Source organism: Panulirus ornatus, chromosome 16, assembly GCF_036320965.1.
Source record: "Panulirus ornatus isolate Po-2019 chromosome 16, ASM3632096v1, whole genome shotgun sequence".
NCBI lineage: Eukaryota > Metazoa > Arthropoda > Malacostraca > Decapoda > Palinuridae > Panulirus > Panulirus ornatus.
This window is the reverse complement of record NC_092239.1, coordinates 46,848,547-46,864,445: the sequence shown is the minus strand read 5'-3', so window position 1 is coordinate 46,864,445 and position 15,899 is coordinate 46,848,547. Positions and strand designations below refer to the sequence as shown.

The 15,899-nt window shown below is 39.8% G+C and overlaps 1 protein-coding gene across 1 annotated transcript in view; it reads right to left on the bottom strand.

Annotated features, from left to right (window-relative positions):
* Window positions 1-1,270: 1,270 nt before the first annotated feature.
* LOC139753933 (glutamate receptor ionotropic, delta-1-like) overlaps window positions 1,271-15,899 on the bottom strand; it is a 212,331-nt gene continuing 197,702 nt past the window's right edge. Inside the window, exons 9-10 of the mRNA XM_071670892.1 lie at window positions 1,804-1,984; window positions 1,271-1,308 (exon numbers count right to left, since the gene is read on the bottom strand). Of these exons, the coding sequence (XP_071526993.1) occupies window positions 1,271-1,308; window positions 1,804-1,984 (219 nt within the window). The remainder of the gene's footprint in view (window positions 1,309-1,803; window positions 1,985-15,899) is intronic.

Below are 15,899 nucleotides of genomic sequence, written 5' to 3'. Positions count from 1 at the left end.
ATATATATATATATATATATATATATATATATATATATATATAATATATATATATATATATATATATATATATATATATATATATATACATATATATATATATATATATATATATATATATATATATATATATATATATATATATATATATAAATGTGAATAAGAGCAAGGTTATTAGGTACAGTAGGGTTGAGGGTCAAGTCAATTGGGAGGTGAGTTTGAATGGAGAAAAACTGGAGGAAGTGAAGTGTTTTAGATATCTGGGAGTGGATCTGGCAGCGGATGGAACCATGGAAGCGGAAGTGGATCATAGGGTGGGGGAGGGGGCGAAAATTCTGGGAGCCTTGAAGAATGTGTGGAAGTCGAGAACATTATCTCGGAAAGCAAAAATGGCTATGTTTGAAGGAATAGTGGTTCCAACAATGTTGTATGGTTGCGAGGCGTGGGCTATGGATAGAGTTGTGCGCAGGAGGATGGATGTGCTGGAAATGAGATGTTTGAGGACAATGTGTGGTGTGAGGTGGTTTGATCGAGTAAGTAACGTAATGGTAAGAGAGATGTGTGGAAATAAAAAGAGTGTGGTTGAGAGAGCAGAAGAGGGTGTTTTGAAATGGTTTGGGCACATGGAGAGAATGAGTGAGGAAAGATTGACCAAGAGGATATATGTGTCGGAGTGGAGGGAACGAGGAGAAGAGGGAGACCAAATTGGAGGTGGAAAGATGGAGTGAAAAAGATTTTTTGTGATCGGGACCTGAACATGCAGGAGGGTGAAAGGAGGGCAAGGAATAGAGTGAATTGGAACGATGTGGTATACCGGGGTTGACGTGCTGTCAGTGGATTGAATCGGGGCATGTGAAGCGTCTGGGGTAAACCATGGAAAGCTGTGTAGGTATGTATATTTGCGTGTGGGGACGTATGTATATACATGTGTATGGGGGTGGGTTGGGCCATTTCTTTCGTCTGTTTCCTTGCGCTACCTCGCAAACGCGGGAGACAGCGACAAAGCAAAAAAAAAAAAAAAAAAAAAAATATATATATATATATATATATATATATATATATATATATATATATATATATATATATATATATATATATATACTCGTATATTCGCGTACCTATCTAATATACATATAAAAGTGAAAAAGGGAGAAATCCAGTATGCTCTGTTAATGCAATGACGTCAATTTATTTTGCACTATCACATTGTGTCTTCTCATATCTAATTCCATAACTTTAGCTGTGTGTTTAGTGCCCTGTAACTTTAGGTCTACGCTGATGCATTTCTCTTAAATTCGTTATGAGAAACTGTTAAAGTAATGTGTCACAAGTCAATAGTGGGGAGATTCAGAAGTGGATGAGAATATAGTTGACTTACATAGGAGAAATGATCATGGTAAAGTGTTCAGGTGAATAGTGCTCTTTCCTATGGATCCTCGCTGGGATCTCGTATTCCATATATTTATGAATGATTAAGATATTTGGGATAACTTATCAATCTAGATTTAATCGGTGTAAGTAAACATTAGTTTGATAATAGAGTTGCTTTTTACTTACGATAAGAAGTTCATAATTAATGACAGTTTTCAGTTCATATTGGATGTCTACATCAGAGAAAGCGGTTGTGTGTCTTTTTATGAGCTGCCACGTATACGTTGATAGGCCTGGTGTAGTGTCCCTTCATTCTCAAGTTTCTCTGTAACCTGGTTACCTTGAGATCATCTAACTCACACATGGGATGGTCTGGATTATGTTCAAGACTCAATGTTATTAGGTGAATTAATGATTAGGACGGAGAGTTACCTCTGTGTGAGAAATCCTGGCCTCGTAGTACCCTCCCGAACAGAGTCTCTGCAAATATAACGTGGTCACCTTTCCTGACTAGTGTGTCTAGGCTCCAGTAATATTCATAACCCTTCACGAACCTGATGCGTCCTTCCTTCTCCGAGTCACCAACGTCTCGGAACACACCAGACTTTGCGGCCTTGAAAACATCGAAAAAAATTTAAGAAATATGATTTTTTTCTACGTTCTTTTACTTTCATCAAGGTAGTTTTCAGAGGTCCAAAAAAAATTCTCCAGTTGAATGTTCGATTTGATATTCCTATGAATTCTGATAATCACTCGTTATCAAGTGAAGAGTTATAATGTTCTGTCTGATCTGTAGTTTAGTTGGTGTTGACACACCTGATGTAATGGATGTATTATGGCCTCTGTTTAGTGTTGTCATGATGTTTGGAGCTTGTGATACATTATCATGGTGGTTGTGAAATCTTAGTTCAGGAAGATTTCACAACGTTTTACTACGTGCATCATTACACTGATCTTTGCTGTATATGTGTCGTAAGGCATTATGTAAGTGTCTACTGGTTTTAATAGTGGACTCCACAATGTTCAGAAGAAAACGTACACACTCCAGGAACAACTAAATATCACCCAAAAACAGTTCTATGGGAACCAGATGACTCTTGCATACCTGGCGGGTGAGGTAATTTTATGGAAAATAAAGAAAAACATTATTCGTGACAAATCTTCCGCCCAACAACTGATATGGGGAGTTTTAATCATTCTTCCTGAAAGTTACCCGCATTCACGAGTCATGTCCACACAACTCGCGCAGTACTGAAAGACTTGCCCATCTACTCCTACTTCTCTCACAATATTTCTCCCATCAGCGATGACCTTTTTGACTTCCATGAATTTCTAACTGAGCCATGTTGTCCAAAATAAAGGTACATATATATACATACACACACACACATATATATATATATATATATATATATATATATATATATATATATATATATATATATATATATATATATATATATATATATATATATATATATATATATATATATATATATATATATATATATATATATATATATATATATATATATATATATATATATATATATGTATATATATATATATATATATATATATATATATATATATATATATATATATATATATATATATATATATATATATATATATATATATATATATATATATACATATATATATATATATATATATATATATATATATATATATATATATATATATATATATATATATATATATATATATATATATATATATATATATATATATATATATATATATATATATATATATATATATATATATATATATATGGATTGCGCAAAAGATGCTTGTGGCATGAGAAGAGTGGGAGGTGGGTTGATTAGAAAGGGTAGTGAGTGGTGGGATGAAGAAGTAAGAGTAATAGTGAGAGAGAAGAGAGAGGCATTTGGACGATTTTTGCAGGGAAAAAATGCAATTCTGTGGGAGATGTATAAAAGAAAGAGACAGGAGGTCAAGAGAAAGGTGCAAGAGGTGAAAAAAAGGGCAAATGAGAGTTGGGGTGAGAGAGTATCATTAAATTTTAGGGAGAATAAAAAGATGTTCTGGAAGGAGGTAAATAAAGTGCGTAAGACAAGGGAGCAAATGGGAACTTCAGTGAAGGGCGCAAATGGGGAGGTGATAACAAGTAGTGGTGATGTGAGAAGGAGATGGAGTGAGTATTTTGAAGGTTTCTTGAATGTGATTGATGATAGAGTGGCAGATATAGTGTGTTTTGGTCGAGGTGGTGTGCAAAGTGAGAGGGTTAGGGAAAATGATTTGGTAAACAGAGAAGAGGTAGTGAAAGCTTTGCGGATGATGAAAGCCGGCAAGGCAGCAGGTTTGGATGGTATTGCAGTGGAATTTATTAAAAAAGAGGGTGACTGTATTGTTGACTGGTTGGTAAGGTTATTTAATGTATGTATGACTCATGGTGAGGTGCCTGAGGAGTGGCGGAATGCTTGCATAGTGCCATTGTACAAAGGCAAAGGGGATAAGAGTAAGTGCTCAAATTACAGAGGTATAAGTTTGTTGAGTATTCCTGGTAAATTATATGGGAGGGTATTGATTGAGAGGGTGAAGGCATGTACAGAGCATCAGATTGGGGAAGAGCAGTGTGGTTTCAGAAGTGGTAGAGGATGTGTGGATCAGGTGTTTGCTTTGAAGAATGTATGTGAGAAATACTTAGAAAAGCAAATGGATTTGTATGTAGCATTTATGGATCTGGAGAAGGCATGTGATAGAGTTGATAGAGATGCTCTGTGGAAGGTATTAAGAATATATGGTGTGGGAGGAAAGTTGTTAGAAGCAGTGAAGAGTTTTTATCGAGGATGTAAGGCATGTGTACGTGTAGGAAGAGAGGAAAGTGATTGGTTCTCAGTGAATGTAGGTTTGCGGCAGGGGTGTGTGATGTCTCCATGGTTGCTTAATTTGTTTATGGATGGGGTTGTTAGGGAGGTAAATGCAAGAGTTTTGGAAAGAGGGGCAAGTATGAAGTCTGTTGGGGATGAGAGAGCTTGGGAAGTGAGTCAGTTGTTGTTCGGTGATGATACGGCGCTGGTGGCTGATTCATGTGAGAAACTGCAGAAGCTGGTGACTGAGTTTGGAAAAGTGTGTGGAAGAAGAAAGTTAAGAGTAAATGTGAATAAGAGCAAGGTTATTAGGTACAGTAGGGTTGAGGGTCAAGTCAATTGGGAGGTGAGTTTGAATGGAGAAAAACTGGAGGAAGTGAAGTGTTTTAGATATCTGGGAGTGGATCTGGCAGCGGATGGAACCATGGAAGCGGAAGTGGATCATAGGGTGGGGGAGGGGGCGAAAATCCTGGGGGCCTTGAAGAATGTGTGGAAGTCGAGAACATTATCTCGGAAAGCAAAAATGGGTATGTTTGAAGGAATAGTGGTTCCAACAATGTTGTATGGTTGCGAGGCGTGGGCTATGGATAGAGTTGTGCGCAGGAGGATGGATGTGCTGGAAATGAGATTTTTGAGGACAATGTGTGGTGTGAGGTGGTTTGATCGAGTGAGTAACGTAAGGGTAAGAGAGATGTGTGGAAATAAAAAGAGCGTGGTTGAGAGAGCAGAAGAGGGTGTTTTGAAGTGGTTTGGGCACATGGAGAGGATGAGTGAGGAAAGATTGACCAAGAGGATATATGTGTCGGAGGTGGAGGGAACAAGGAGAAGAGGGAGACCAAATTGGAGGTGGAAAGATGGAGTGAAAAAGATTTTGTGTGACCGGGGCCTGAACATGCAGGAGGGTGAAAGGAGGGCAAGGAATAGAGTGAATTGGAGCGATGTGGCATACCGGGGTTGACGTGCTGTCAGTGGATTGAATCAAGGCATGTGAAGCGTCTGGGGTAAACCATGGAAAGCTGTGTAGGTATGTATATTTGCGTGTGTGGACGTATGTATATACATGTGTATGGGGGGGGGGGGTTGGGCCATTTCTTTCGTCTGTTTCCTTGCGCTACCTCGCAAACGCGGGAGACAGCGACAAAGTATAATAAAAAAATAAATAAATATAAATATATATATATATATATATATATATATATATATATATATATATATATATATATATATATATTTTATACTTTGTCGCTGTCTCCCGCGTTTGCGAGGTAGCGCAAAGAAACAGACGAAAGAAATGGCCCAATCCCCCCCATACACATGTATATACATACGTCCACACACGCAAATATACATACCTACACAGCTTTCCATGCTTTACCCCAGACGCTTCACATGCCTTGATCCAATCTACTGACAGCACGTAAACCCCGGTATACCACATCGCTCCAATTCACTCTATTCCTTGCCCTCCTTTCACCCTCCTGCATGTTCAGGCCCCGATCACACACAATCTTTTTCACTCCATCTTTCCACCTCCAATTTGGTCTCCCTCTTCTCCTTCCTCCCTCCACCTCCGACACATATATCCTCTTGGTCAATCTTTCCTCACTCATCCTCTCCATGTGCCCAAACCAATTCAAAACACCCTCTTCTGCTCTCTCACCCCCGCTCTTTTTATTTCCACACATCTCTCTTACCCTTACGTTACTCACTCGATCAAACCACCTCACACCACACATTGTCCTCAAACATCTCATTTCCAGCGCATCCATCCTCCTGCGCACAACTCTATCCATAGCCCACGCCTCGCAACCATACAACATTGTTGGAACCACTACTCCTTCAAACATACCCATTTTTGCTTTCCGAGATAATGTTCTCGACTTCCACACATTCTTCAAGGCCCCCAGAATTTTCGCCCCCTCCCCCACCCTATGATCCACTTCCGCTTCCATGGTTCCATCCGCTGCCAGATCCACTCCCAGATATCTAAAACACTTCACTTCCTCCAGTTTTTCTCCATTCAAACTCACCTCCCAATTGACTTGACCCTCAACCCTACTGTACCTAATAACCTTGCTCTTATTCACATTTACTCTTAACTTTCTTCTTCCACACACTTTACCAAACTCAGTCACCAGCTTCTGCAGTTTCTCACATGAATCAGCCACCAGCGCTGTATCATCAGCGAACAACAACTGACTCACTTCCCAAGCTCTCTCATCCCCAACAGACTTCATACTTGCCCCTCTTTCCAAAACTCTAGCATTTACCTCCCTAACAACCCCATCCATAAACAAATTAAACAACCATGGAGACATCACACACCCCTGCCGCAAACCTACATTCACTGAGAACCAATCACTTTCCTCTCTTCCTACACGTACACATGCCTTACATCCTCGATAAAAACTTTTCACTGCTTCTAACAACTTTCCTCCCACACCATATATTCTTAATACCTTCCACAGAGCATCTCTATCAACTCTATCATATGCCTTCTCCAGATCCATAAATGCTACATACAAATCCATTTGCTTTTCTAAGTATTTCTCACATACATTCTTCAAAGCAAACACCTGATCCACACATCCTCTACCACTTCTGAAACCACACTGCTCTTCCCCAATCTGATGCTCTGTACATGCCTTCACCCTCTCAATCAATACCCTCCCATATAATTTACCAGGAATACTCAACACACTTATACCTCTGTAATTTGAGCACTCACTCTTATCCCCTTTGCCTTTGTACAATGGCACTATGCACGCATTCCGCCAATCCTCAGGCACCTCACCATGAGTCATACATACATTAAATAACCTTACCAACCAGTCAACAATACAGTCACCCCCTTTTTTAATAAATTCCACTGCAATACCATCCAAACCTGCTGCCTTGCCGGCTTTCATCTTCCGCAAAGCTTTTACTACCTCTTCTCTGTTTACCAAATCATTTTCCCTAACCCTCTCACTTTGCACACCACCTCGACCAAAACACCCTATATCTGCCACTCTATCATCAAACACATTCAACAAACCTTCAAAATACTCACTCCATCTCCTTCTCACATCACCACTACTTGTTATCACCTCCCCATTTGCGCCCTTCACTGAAGTTCCCATTTGCTCCCTTGTCTTACGCACTTTATTTACCTCCTTCCAGAACATCTTTTTATTCTCCCTAAAATTTAATGATACTCTCTCACAACAACTCTCATTTGCCCTTTTTTTCACCTCGTGCACCTTTCTCTTGACCTCCTGTCTCTTTCTTTTATACATCTCCCACTCAATTGCATTTTTTCCCTGCAAAAATCGTCCAAATGCCTCTCTCTTCTCTTTCACTAATACTCTTACTTCTTCATCCCACCACTCACTACCCTTTCTAATCAACCCACCTCCCACTCTTCTCATGCCACAAGCATCTTTTGTGCAATCCATCACTGATTCCCTAAATACATCCCATTCCTCCCCCACTTCCCTTGCTTCCATTGTTCTCACCTTTTTCCATTCTGTACTCAGTCTCTCCTGGTACTTCCTCACACAGGTCTCCTTCTCAAGCTCACTTACTCTCACCACCCTCTTCACCCCAACATTCACTCTTCTTTTCTGAAAACCCGTACAAATCTTCACCTTAGCCTCCACAAGATAATGATCAGACATCCCTCCAGTTGGACCTCTCAGCACATTAACATCCAAAAGTCTCTCTTTCGCACGCCTGTCAATTAACACGTAATCCAATAACGCTCTCTGGCTATCTCTCCTACTTACATAAGTATACTTATGTATATCTCGCTTTTTAAACCAGGTATTCCCAATCATCAGTCCTTTTTCAGCACATAAATCTACAGGCTCTTCACCATTTCCATTTAGAACACTGAACACCCCATGTATACCAATTATTCCCTCAACTGCCACATTACTCACCTTTGCATTCAAATCACCCATCACTATAACCCGGTCTCGTGCATCAAAACCACTAACACACTCATTTAGCTGCTCCCAAAACACTTGCCTCTCTTGATCTTTCTTCTCATGCCCAGGTGCATATGCACCAATAATCACCCACCTCTCTCCATCAACTTTCAGTTTTACCCATATTAATCGAGAATTTACTTTCTTACACTCTATCACATACTCCCACAATTCCTGTTTCAGGAGTATTGCTACTCCTTCCCTTGCTCTTGTCCTCTCACTAACCCTGACTTTACTCCCCAGACATTCCCAAACCACTCTTCCCCTTTACCCTTGAGCTTTGTTTCACTCAGAGCCAAAACATCCAGATTCCTTTCCTCAAACATACTACCTATCTCTCCTTTTTTCACATCTTGGTTACATCCACACACATTTAGGCACCCCACTCTGAGCCTTCGAGGAGGATGAGCACTCCCCGCGTGACTCCTTCTTCTGTTTCCCATTTTAGAAAGTTAATACAAGGAGGGGAGGATATCTGGCCCCCCGCTCCCGTCCCCTCTAGTCGCTTTCTACGACACGCGAGGAATACGTGGGAAGTATTCCTTCACCCCTATCCCCAGGGATAATATACATATATATATACATATACACACACACACACACACACGCACACACACACACACACACACACACACATATATATACATATGAAAAATGTAAGAAACAATTTAGAAAACTGAAACTTCTAGCTTGAAATGAATGAAAAAAATGAATGTCACATAATGGTTCAACCTCTGGCTATGGAAAAAAGGAAATGTATAATTTATTTACACAAACGTCAATAGCAGTTCTCATCAATTTAACCACTGTATCAATATGCTTCAATGTCTAAGCTATATTTTTTTCCAATTTCACTATTTTCCTTCACATTTTCAATTGTGTCTGAAGGTTCTACTTCAAGAGTGATTGCTTTTCCAGTAAGGGTCTTCACATCTTGGTTACATCCACACACATTTAGGCACCCCACTCTGAACCTTCGAGGAGGATGCTTTACTTGTGGTGCTGATATCCTTGTTAAGTTCACTGTAGGCACGCAGGTAGCCATCCAAGTAAAACTGTACATCATCTCCCTTACACTGAGAGAACCCATCCAGAACTAACTAGGGTTGAATGGTATGATGCGACAGCGGCTGTGTTCACTGTGGCTGATTCAGGGGTGCTGTCTTCTCTCCTCTCTATCTGGCATCTCAAAGGGTATTTTCATACATAAGTCCATACTTTATATATATATATATATATATATATATATATATATATATATATATATATATGTATATATATATATATATATATATATATATATATATATATATATATATATATATATATATATATATATATATATATATATATATATATATATATATGTATATATATATATATATATATATATATATATATATATATATATATATATATATATATATATATATATATATATATATATATATATATATATATATATATATATATATATATATATATATATATATATATATATATATATATACATATATATATATATATATATATATATATATATATATTTATATATATATATATATATATATAAATATATATATATATATATATATATATATATATATATATAATATATATATATATATATATATATATATATATATATATATTATCCCTGGGGATAGGGGATTAAGAAAGCTTCCCACGTATTCCCTGCGTGTCGTAGAAGCCGACTAAAAGGGGAGGGGGCGGGGGGCTGGAAATCCTCCCCTCTCGGTTTTTTTTTTTTTTTCCAAAAGAAGGAACAGAGAATTGGGCCAGGTGAGGGTATTCCCTCAAAGGCCCGGTCCTCTGTTCTTAACGCTACCTCGCTAATGCGGGAAATGGCGAATAGTTTGAAAAAAAAAAAAATATATATTTATATATATATATGTATGTATATTGTATTATTGACTGGTTGGTAAGGATATTTAATGTATGTATGACTCATGGTGAGGTGCCGGAGGATTGGCGGAATGCGTGCATAGTGCCATTGTACAAAGGCAAAGGGGATAAGAGTGAGTGCTCAAATTACAGAGGTATAAGTTTGTTGAGTATTCCTGGTAAATTATATGGGAGGGTATTGATTGAGAAGGTGAAGGCATGTACAGAGCATCAGATTGGGGAAGAGAAGTGTGGTTTCAGAAGTGGTAGAGGATGTGTGGATCAGGTGTTTGCTTTGAAGAATGTATGTGAGAAATACTTAGAAAAGCAAATGGATTTGTATGTAGCATTTATGGATCTGGAGAAAGCATATGATAGAGTTCATAGAGATGCTCTGTAGAAGGTATTAAGAATATATGGTGTGGGAGGCAAGTTGTTACAAGCAGTGAAAAGTTTTTATCGAGGATGTAAGGCATGTGTACGTGTAGGAAGAGAGGAAAGTGATTGGTTCTCAGTGAATGTAGCTTTGCGGCAGGGTTGTGTGATGTCTCCATGGTTGTTTAATTTGTTTATGGATGGGGTTGTTAGGGAGGTGAATGCAAGAGTTTTGGAAAGAGGGGCCAGTATGGAGTCTGTTGGGGATGAGAGAGCTTGGAAAGTGAGTCAGTTGTTGTTCGCTGATGATACAGCGCTGGTGGCTGATTCATGTGAGAAACTGCAGAAGCTGGTGACTGAGTTTGGTAAAGTGTGTGAAAGAAGAAAGTTAAGAGTAAATGTGAATAAGAGCAAGGTTATTAGGTACAGTAGGGGTGAGGGTCAAATCAACTGGGAGGTAAGTTTGAATGGAGAAAAACTGGAGGAAGTGAAGTGTTTTAGATATCTGGGAGTGGATCTGGCAGCGGATGGAACCATGGAAGCGGAGGTGGATCATAGGGTGGGGGAGGGGGCGAAAATCCTGGGAGCCTTGAAGAATGTGTGGAAGTCGAGAACATCTCGAAAAGCAAAAATGGTTATGTTTGAAGGAATAGTGGTTCCAACAATGTTGTATGGTTGCGAGGCGTGGGCTATGGATAGAGTTGTGCGCAGGAGGATGGATGTGCTGGAAATGAGATGTTTGAGTACAAAGTGTGGTGTGAGGTGGTTTGATCGAGTAAGTAACGTTAGGGTAAGAGAGATGTGTGGAAATAAAAAGAGCGTGATTGAGAGATCAGAAGAGGGTGTTTTGAAATGGTTTGGGCACATGGAGAGAATGAGTGAGGAAAGATTGACCAAGAGGATATATGTGTCGGAGGTGGAGGGAACGAGGAGAAGTGGGAGACCAAATTGGAGGTGGAAAGATGGAGTGAAAAAGATTTTATGTGATCGGGGCCTGAACGTGCAGGAGGGTGAAAGGAGGGCAAGGAATAGAGTGAATTGGATCGATGTGGTATACCGAGGTTGACGTGCTGTCAGTGGATTGAATCAAGGCATGTGAAGCGTCTGGGGTAAACCATGGAAAGCTGTGTAGGTATGTATATTTGCGTGTTTGGACGTATGTATATACATGTGTATGGGGGTGGGTTGGGCCATTTCTTTCGTCTGTTTCCTTGCGCTACCTCGCAAACGCAGGAGACAGCGACAAAGCAAAAAGAAAAAAAAAAAAAATATATATATATATATATATATATATATATATATATATATATATATATATATATATATGTATATATAATTTACCAGGAATACTCTACAAACTTATACCTCTATAATTTGAGCACTCACTCTTATCCCCTTTGTCTTTGTACAATGGCACTATGCACGCATTCCGCCAATCCTCAGGCACATCACCATGAGTCATACATACATTAAATAACCTTACCAAACAGTCAACAATACAGTCACCCACTTTTTTAATAAATTCCACTGCAATACCATCCAAACCTGCTGCCTTGCCGGCTTTCATCTTCCGCAAAGCTTTTACTACCTCTTCTCTGTTTACCAAATCATTTTCCCTAACCCTGGTAAATTATATGGGAGGGTATTGATTGAGAGGGTGAAGGCATGTACAGAGCATCAGATTGGGGAAGACCAGTGTGGTTTCAGAAGTGGTAGAGGATGTGTGGATCAGGTGTTTGCTTTGAAGAATGTATGTGAGAAATACTTAGAAAAGCAAATGGATTTGTATGTAGCATTTATGGATCTGGAGAAGGCATATGACAGAGTTGATAGAGATGCTCTGTGGAAGGTATTAAGAATATATGGTGTGGGAGGCAAGTTGTTAGAAGCAGTGAAAAGTTTTTATCGAGGATGTAAGGCATGTGTACGTGTAGGAAGAGAGGAAAGTGATTGGTTCTCAGTGAATGTAGGTTTGCGGCAGGGGTGTGTGATGTCTCCATGGTTGTTTAATTTGTTTATGGATGGGGTTGTTAGGGAGGTGAATGCAAGAGTTTTGGAAAGAGGGGCAAGTATGAAGTCTGTTGGGGATGAGAGAGCTTGGGAAGTGACTCAGTTGTTGTTCGCTGATGATACAGCGCTGGTGGCTGATTCATGTGAGAAACTGCAGAAGCTGGTGACTGAGTTTGGTAAAGTGTGTGAAAGAAGAAAGTTAAGAGTAAATGTGAATAAGAGCAAGGTTATTAGGTAGAGTAGGGGTGAGGGTCAAGTCAATTGGGAGGTGAGTTTGAATGGAGAAAAACTGGAGGAAGTAAAGTGTTTTAGATATCTGGGAGTGGATCTGGCAGCGGATGGAACCATGGAAGCGGAAGTGGCTCATAGGATGGGGAAGGGGGCGAAAATTCTGGGAGCCTTGAAGAATGTGTGGAAGTCGAGAACATTATTTCGGAAAGCAAAAATTGGTATGTTTGAAGGAATAGTGGTTCCAACAATGTTGTATGGTTGCGAGGCGTGGGCTATGGATAGAGTTGTGCGCAGGAGGATGGATGTGCTGGAAATGAGATGTTTAAGGACAATGTGTGGTGTGAGGTGGTTTGATCGAGTAAGTAACGTAAGGGTAAGAGAGATGTGTGGAAATAAAAAGAGCGTGGTTGAGAGAGCAGAAGAGGGTGTTTTGAAATGGTTTGGGCACATGGAGAGAATGAGTGAGGAAAGATTGACCAAGAGGATATATGTGTCGGAGGTGGAGGGAATGAGGAGAAGAGGGAGACCAAATTGGAGGTGGAAAGATGGAGTGAAAAAGATTCTGTGTGATCGGGGCCTGAACATGCAGGAGGGTGAAAGGAGGGCAAGGAATAGAGTGAACTGGAGCGATGTGGTATACTGGGGTTTACGTGCTGTCAGTGGATTGAATCTGGGCTTGTGAAGCGTCTGGGGTAAACCATGGAAAACTGTGTAGGTATGTATATTTGCGTGTGTGGACTTATGTATATACATGTGTATGGGGGTGGGTTGGGCCATTTCTTTCGTCTGTTTCCTTGCGCTACCTCGCAAACGCGGGAGACAGCGACAAAGCAAAAAAAAAAAAAAATATATATATATATATATATATATATATATATATATATATATATATATCATTTTTTATTTTGCTTTGTCAGCGTTATCGAGGTAGCTCAAGGAAACAGACGAAGGAATGGCCCAACCCAGCAACAAACACATATATATATACATACATTTCCACACACGCAAATATACATACGTATATGCCTCAACGTATACATATATATAAACACACAGATATATACACATATACACATGTACATAATTCATACTTTTTGCCTTTATTCATTCCAATCGCCACCCCTGCCACACATGAAATAACAACCCCCTCCTCCTTCATGTGTGTTAGGAAGCGCTAGGAATAGACAACAAAGGCCCCATTCGTTCACACTAGTCTCTAGCTGTCACGTAATAATGCACCGAAACCACAGCTCTCTTTCTTATCAAGGCCCCACAGAACTTATCCATGGTTTACCCCAGACGCTTCACATGCCCTGGTTCAGTCCATTGACAGCACGTCGACCCCGGTATGACACATCGTTCCAATTCACTATATTCCTTGCAAGCCTTTCACCCTCCTGCATGTTCAGGCCCCGATCACTCAAAATCTTTTTCACTGCCTCTTTCCACCTCCAATTTGGTCTCCTCCTTCTCTCGTTCCCTCCACCTCTGACACATATATCATCTCGTTCAGTCTGTCCTCACTCAATCTCTCCATGTGACCAAACCATGGCAATACAACCTCTTCTGCTCTATTAACCACACTCTTTTTATTACCAGACATCTCTCTTACGCTATTATTACTTATACGATCAAACCACCTCACACGACGTATTGTCCTCAAACATCTCATTTCTAGCACTTCCACCCTCCTCCGCACAACTCTACCCATACACCACGCCTCGCAACCATATAGCATTGTTGGAACCACCATTACTTTAAACATACCCATTTTTGCTTTTCGAAATAATGTTTTCAATTTCCACACATTCTTCAACGTTTCCAGAACTTTCGCCCCCTCCCCTACCGTATGATTCACTTCCGCTTCCATAGTTCCATCCGCTGCCAAATCCACTCCTAGATATCTAAAACACCTCACTTCCTCCAGTTTTTCTCCATTCAAACTTACCTCCCAGTTGACATAACCCTCAACCCTACTGTACCTAATAAAATATTGCTCTTATGCACCTTTACCCTCAGCTTTATTCTTTTACACACTTTACCACATTTGGTCACCAGCTTCTGCAGTTTCTCACCCAAATCAGCCACCAGCGCGAACCATGAGCGAACAACAACTGACTCACTTCCCAAGCTCTCTCATCCACAACAGACTGCATATTTGCTCCTCTTTCCAAAACTCTTCCATTCACCTCTCTAACAACCCCAACAGTAAACAAATTAAACAATCATGGAGACATCACACACCCCTGCCGCAAACCTACATTCACTGAGAACCAATCACTTTCCTCTCTTCCTACATGTACACATGACTTACATCTTCGACGAAAACTTTTCACTGCTTCTAACAACTTGCCTCCCACACAATATATTCTTAATACCTTCTACAGAGCATCTCTATCAACTTTATATTAAGTCTTCTCCAGATCTATAAATGCTACATACAAATCCATTTCCTTTTCTGAGTATTTCTCACATACATTCTTCAAAACAAACACCTAATCCACACATCCTCAACCACTTCTGAAACCACACTGTTCTTCCCCAATCTGATGCTCTGTACATGCCGTCACCCTCTCATTCAATAACCTCCTATATAATTTCCCAGGAACACTCAACAGACTTATACCTCTGTCATTTGAACATTCGCTTTTATCCCCTTTGCCTTTGTACAATGGCACTATGAGGGATTCCGCCAATCCTCAGGCACCTCACCATGAGTCGTAAATACATTAAATAACCTTACTAACCGGTCAACAATACAGTTACCCTTTTTTTAATAAATTCCACTGCAGTACCATCCAAACCCGCTGCCTTGCCCATTTTCATCTTCCGCAAAGCTTTTCTAACTCTTCTCTGTTTACCAAATCATTTTCCCTAACCCTCTCACTTTGCACACCACCTCGACGAAAACACGCTATATCTGCCACCGTCAAAATACTCGCTCCATCTTCTTCAGATCACCACTACTTGCTATCACCTCCCCATTTGTCCCCTTCACTGGAGTTCCCATTTGTTCCCTTGTCTTACGCACTTTATTTACCTCCTTCCAAAACATCTTTTTATCCTCCCTAAAATTTAATGATACTCTCTCACCCCAACTCTCATTTGCCCTCTTTTTCACCTCCTGCACCTTTCTCTTGACCTCCTGCCTCTTTCTTTTATACATCTCCCACTCATT